Source organism: Limulus polyphemus, unplaced genomic scaffold, assembly GCF_000517525.1.
Source record: "Limulus polyphemus unplaced genomic scaffold, Limulus_polyphemus-2.1.2 Scaffold6420, whole genome shotgun sequence".
Lineage (NCBI taxonomy): Eukaryota > Metazoa > Arthropoda > Merostomata > Xiphosura > Limulidae > Limulus > Limulus polyphemus.
In genome coordinates this window covers 43,947-50,495 of record NW_013672030.1, presented here as the reverse complement: position 1 = coordinate 50,495, position 6,549 = coordinate 43,947, and the positions used below count along the sequence as shown (strand labels likewise).

Genomic DNA, 6,549 nt, shown 5'->3' with positions numbered 1-6,549 from the left:
TTCAAGGTTTGGGCATGGATCAATCACTAGGAAGTTTCAGGCCATTAGTCTGTAGATGAATATATCTTGCATATCAATATTCTCGAACTTCTGGTAGTATGTTGGGCTTTACATCACTTACTTTTTCTCGTCAGTCATTGTTTGGTGATGGTTCATTCAAACAACTTTACGGTGGTGGCACATATCAACCACCTGAGGGGCACCCAGTCCAGAGATCTCTGTCTTTGGACATTTGAGCTCTTATACTGGGCCCATGCATGTCACATTCATCTTATTGCCAGTCATGTGCCTGGTGCTTTCAATCTCATCGCAGATCATCCTTTGCAACAGGACCAGATCTATCCAGTTTCACACATTGAGTTGCCTCTTTGTTGGCTAGTTCCTTATAGCCATTTTCTTTAGAAGTGTACCAATATAAGTGAAATGTCTTCCACTGTTGGTCTGCCGACAGAGGATTTCCCACTGACAAGCCATTTGTGCTTCATGTTACAGAATTTCTCAGCTGGCTGTTCAACTGTGTTTCCTTGATCTCCTCACTTTTAGGATATTGGGCAGCTCTGTCCAATACCTTCCATTTTTCCCAATACCATAAGGTTTTCTTTTATCCTGTTCTTACTTGGCTCATGCATTCCTTTAGGCCTTCTCTTTCTTGCCTTCTTCCACGTTTACTCTCATAAAATCAGACATCCCAGTTTTCATCTTTGTCGTCCGATGAAGGAGATTCTCCAATCTGGCATGTGGACCACTCCCAGTACATTCATCTCCCACTATCTTCATCGTATCATGCTTTCCTCTGCGTTGGAGTTTCGTCTGCCATCCGTGGCCATTCTCTAGACTTCTGTGTAACTTTGATGGTAGGTTTTTCATTTTCTTTTTTTTTTCAGGGGCATTTTCTCCCCCTTTTTATCACGGATCCCGCTCTGTGGCGAGTGGTGCCTGTCCAGGTATTCTTTAACTCTTAATCCACACTGTCCACCATATTGTCTTGCGCTTTCTAGCTCATGGCTATGCATGGTCACTATTGAAGTGGGATGTTCCACAAGATCACTTGCAGGTGAATGATCTCATGATATCAGTGCTTCATAAACATGAACATTCACCCATGGATTAAATGGGTAAAGCAGAAGGGGATTGCTGTGTGTCCCTGCCATGTCTCACATGAATAACTAGGTGTGGTATGCTTTTCAAAATAGGGTTTCGTGGTCACCCACTGCACGGTTTCTGGTGATGATGTTCCTCAGCTTACCACCACTTAGCAATCCTCCATTCTTCGAGTATGGGAGTCCTTGCCACTTCCAGTACCAAGCCACTGGGGTGGTGGATCATGGGCCATTCAGTTGAGGGTAGGGCAGTGGTGTTCTGCTGGTGTAGGTGCGATGTGGCCTCCAGAGGAGTCAAGCTATTGCCTTACTGGTTGATATGGCCTCCTGATTATGTTACACACCAACACTGGAGTTGAGCTGTCTCCTTCTGGGATGACATAGCCTACCTCTACCATTTACACAACCAATGGAGTTGAGCCATCATCTTCTGGTTTATATGGCCTCATTATGCTTATTACACTCGTAGGAGTTGAGCCATCACCTTGTAATATGATGTTGCCTCCCGTTTCCTTTTACACATCAGCTGAAGTTGAGCCACCCATTATGGGATGACGTGGCCTCCTGATCCATTTTACTTTCACACTGAAGTTGAGCCATCACACTTGCAGTTCACCCTTCGATTGGGTGCCCTCATCCTACCTTCGAGCAGATGTCAGTTCCTGGCATCGTGGTTTTGGATTAGAGTGAACCAATCAACATAAGTCCATCCATGGAGGCAGGTTGTCTCTCTTCCTCCCTCAATTACTCCATCTGTGTCTTTCGTCACTATGTAGTTAGTGAGCTGGTTCTGGTGCTCTCCTGTACTATCCCACATTCTTCTGCAGATGTTATTGTCTTTGGATTGTACTGGCATGTGCCATGGTTGGGTGAGTTGATTCTATTTGATGGACATTTGTCTCTGTGGCATACCTAGATGTTGATGCGGGTCTTAAAACACCAATTTTGGGTTTGAGGTGAAGATGGTATGATCCTCATCCTACCCAGTGTAGATGTTGGTGTCCCGTGGGGAGGTTTTGGATGTAGTTGACTTGCCGAGTATGGCCCTAGTGCATGTCACACTATACATAAGGGTGACAAGTATACCTGGCTCAGAAGTAGTGGTGTTTCCCTCTTCTAATCTACAGATCTCTATCTCTCAGGTCCAGAGGTATCCTTCAAATGCTTTCAGGGGTGCTTCTTTTGTTCCCTCACACCAGTTCCTCCACCTTTTCAATATGGGATTCTAGCTAATCTTGTGACGAGATAGGTAAGTTACGTATTGGAGGTTATAAATTTCCTATACTGAAAATGTATTTTCAGTAGGTACTTCCCCCCCTTCCTCCCCACTTTCTCGTGCTTGCACCTTCTGCCAAACTTCGAAGAGGAGTGTAGAGGGAGTCACGTGAACATGTCATGCTACTATTGGTTGAGAGATGACGCATGATGATTTGCATGAGAGACATGTTGGAACATGATATTTCCAACAGAGGGGGTGCACAAAGCTTATGGCATGCATTATGAAAAGTTCGTATATAGAGGGCAGCACTGAACGAGAATAGCTAATCTTATGAAAGGAGGTAAGAGCCTATTGGAAATACATTTTCAGTATAGGAAAATTATAACTTTCAAATATAAGGCCATTCCTATTAAAATGTACTGTTTAATGTATGCACGGACATTCATAATCATGCTTGACCTTCACAAAGCCTCGATATGAATGTTTTTGAAGCTGATGTAAAGATTGAGAAGATGATCAACAGATGACCAAACAACTTGGCTGAATTGTGGATAATAATACAGGATATTTGTAACAATATTACAGAATCATGCATTGATAAATTGTTATGGCAATGTGAAAATAAGATGTAATGCTCTGTGTAAATAAAAAGACTCGCATACAAAATATAAGTTAAAAAAGTGATTTGCTTTTCTTTTGCATTCTGTGATTAGGCTTTGTACTATTAATAAATTCACCATCTAGTTACTATTATTCATTGTTTGCAACTCCTAAATGTGTATCAGTTGTAAGTGTCCATAATTATTTCTATCACTGTATATTAAATTTCTTTTGAGTTCTTTGAGAAAATTTCCCAGAAAATATTCTTAAACTACAAACAGAAGTCAACATAATATACATCAGTTATATTACCTAAATGTGCATGGGCTTGTTCTAGTTTTATATTACAACCTGCAGTAATTCTAGAAAGAAAAAAAGTAATCTAGATTTATTTAATTCTTTTGTGATGGTTACAAGATCAGTCAAATTGACTGAATATATATAGAGTTAGGGTACAGAAAGTAACAGTTAATATGTAAAATTTTACTAAGAAAACATTTAATACTCATAATTTGAAAACTGTAAGAAAAATCAAAGTAGTTTTAACACTATTGCCGCAGGTAACCTTTACTGCGCATGACACAAGGTTTTAGTATCTTACATTCAAAATTTTATTAAACTACTTTTTTTTGTGTTATACCAATTAGAATAGCATAAAATCTCAGTTAATAATCCATATCTTAATAGTATGTAAGTTTTAAGTTCTTAATTCTGCAAGGCAATATTAAAAAAAAAATCCTGAATTTCCTCGAGAGACCCACATGACACATTTTTTCTTAGCATGTCATCTTCCGTATTTTGTCACCATTCCTCGAAAAAGAATGAAATTAAACTTAAATTACTCTCTATAAAATCATCATTGCTCAGACAAACCATAATTTTTATAGTCTTCAATTTTGTTTAGTTACAGAGCTATCGAATAGAAAATCAGACCCCTCCTGCCACACCTACCTGTCATATCCTCTCTTTTAGAATTCGCTGATAGTCCTCTCTTATGTTTAAATTATATATTACTTATAACCAATAGAAAGTCAAGGTTTTCATCTATCAAATGATGTATTATATAACGTTATGGTCTGAATGGTTAAATGTCAATTTCACCAACATCGTTCACCTGAGAGAAAGTTAATGACTAGCTTCGATGAATTTGTAACAACTCTTATCGCATAGCTAGAAACCAGAAAAATTTTGAGATGTAAGGGAATTTGTCTACTATTTGCATGTTGTTAGTATATATTGTTTTGTGCATTATTTACTTAAATAAAAATTATAAAGTGCATTACTATCATTAGTATAAAAATTAATCTTAACTCTCATTGACAATCGAAAGCAAGAAAAAAGAAGATTGGTAAAGTATTTTATTTCTTGTGTTTCATGTTTATACTTTATATATAATTATAAAAGTAACTAAAATGTAAAAATAGGTATCCTTTTTAGTTAGTTAAGATTATATTAGGTAAAATAAATAAATAATAATAATATAATAATCTTTCACGAGACACGTGAGCAGCTCACAGTAGCTTGTGGGTAATGTAATTCATTAGTGTAACATGAGTTGCACGTTCTTTGAGTGAGTTACAACTTATAATGCCACAGATAGTAGTTAGTCGCAGTTCAAAGGGGAATCAAACAAAGTAATTTTATTATAAATACATGTATACTGTTACAAAATTACAGCTACTTAGGATATACAAATGTAATTTCATGTTATAATTTAAAGTCATTCTCGGAAAAAAGGGGGTAATTTAGATTGTTTTTTTTTATTATGGTTACAAGGTTGGTCAAATTGACCAATCCCATTTTGAGATCAGGTAGAGAAAATAATAGATAAACTATAAAGTTTTACTGGAAAAAACGTTTGAAATGCATTTAGGAGGTTTTAGGGATTACACAAACGTAATTTGAGATTTTTGAGATGAGGAAATGTATTTTTTGTTTTAACATGAAAATTACTTTACACATTGACTATTCAAAACAAATACTCAATATATTCATGAACAACTCTTTATTTTATTACTTCACTAAAAAATATGATTTTTTGTATGTGAAAGACTGCCAACTTTTGTGAAGACGTACACGTTATATTAAAAGTTAGAAGTATTAAATTTACAAAGACTTTAAACGAATACAAAGAGATCATGTGGTTGGTCAGTTTAACCAAGCCTGTATTGAGAGAGTTAAAAGGTAATGAATTAATCTGTTTTCTTGAACGGCTACTAAAATTTTATCTCCTTATGTTTAGCAAAGTTCCTGCTTTCATTCGACTTCTTGCACCCAAAGGTTCTTTACAAGTTCATGAAGAGGCTTGGAATGCATACCCATACTGCAAGACAGGTATGTATTACTTTATTATTGCCATTTCTATTTGTATTGTTGTTTTCTATATATGACAAACAGTTTTTAAATAATACATAGTGAAGACTGAAAAATGATATTGAACTATAAAGAAGTTGAAGTAGAAACAGAAGATTGATTGAAATGAAAATAAAAGTTACATTTTTTACAGTTATATATATATATATATATATATATATATATATATATCACTTGTTTGTGTTAGAAAACTGAATGTTCTTTAGTCATTTGTTACAGTTGTGTCTGCTTAAAAAAAGGGATCTTCTATTAGCTGTTTCAGTTATGTGTCACCACTTAAAAACACGGATGTTCTTTTTTTCCAGTTATTTATCACTATTCAATGCTGGAAAGCTGTAATGTTCTTAAACTTTCTTACTGGTATTTGTAACTGGTCAGTGTTTTATATTTTAATTTTCAGTTTTACATTTATGTAGCACCAGTCAGTATTTACAGCTATATTTATTGACTTATTGTTTATTTAAAATTAAAATTAATTCCGCATTTTTCTATATTTTTGGGCCAATTTTTGGTGGCTCCCGAGATAAAGCTTTACGGCCCCAGAGAGGATGCAACTTCCATTTTGGGAAACACTGACCTAGAATACAAACTTGAACAGGAATTGGAAATTACCTAGAGTACCAACTTCAACAGGAAACGGAGATTTTCCTAAATGCTCTTACCTCTATTCGCATGGAGCTCGTTTCATATATTCGGTTGATGATTTCTTCTTCTTCTTTTCACACAACAATGTCTCTGAGGAAGAATATAATCAATGAGTAGATACTTCAGACTTTTTTTTTTTCTGGCACCTTCCACAAGTTGCCATTCTCTTTGGTGAAGACTTGTTCTTCTACCTAGAGGATCTGTGGTAAGTTTTTCAACATGTACACTTCACACCTGGTTGATATACCCACAGTAGGCACAGTTCAGATGCCCTTTTTGTGGTTTTGCACTTATTTACACATGGGAGAATTATGTATTTTATTGTCATCAGTGCTCGGAAGTTAGATATTTATGTGTCATTTGTCATCTAAATTGCTTTATATGAATTGTAAGTTAGATATTTATGTGTCATTTGTCATCTAAATTGCTTTATATGAATTGTAAGTTAGATATTTATGTGTCATTTGTCATCTAAATTGCTTTATATGAATTGTAAGTTAGATATTTATGTGTCATTTGTCATCTAAATTGCTTTATATGAATTGTAAGTTAGATATTTATGTGTCATTTGTCATCTAAATTGCTTTATATGAATTGTAAGTTAGATATTTA

At 35.4% G+C, this 6,549-nt stretch overlaps 1 protein-coding gene across 1 annotated transcript in view; it reads left to right on the top strand.

Annotated features, from left to right (window-relative positions):
- The first annotated feature begins 5,151 nt into the window (after nucleotides 1-5,151).
- Nucleotides 5,152-6,549, top strand: part of LOC106473704 (phosphatidylinositol transfer protein alpha isoform-like) — a 28,241-nt gene continuing 26,843 nt past the window's right edge. The window contains exon 1 of the mRNA XM_013934383.2: nucleotides 5,152-5,253. Coding sequence (XP_013789837.1) covers nucleotides 5,154-5,253 — 100 coding nt within the window. The 5' untranslated portion in view covers nucleotides 5,152-5,153. The remainder of the gene's footprint in view (nucleotides 5,254-6,549) is intronic.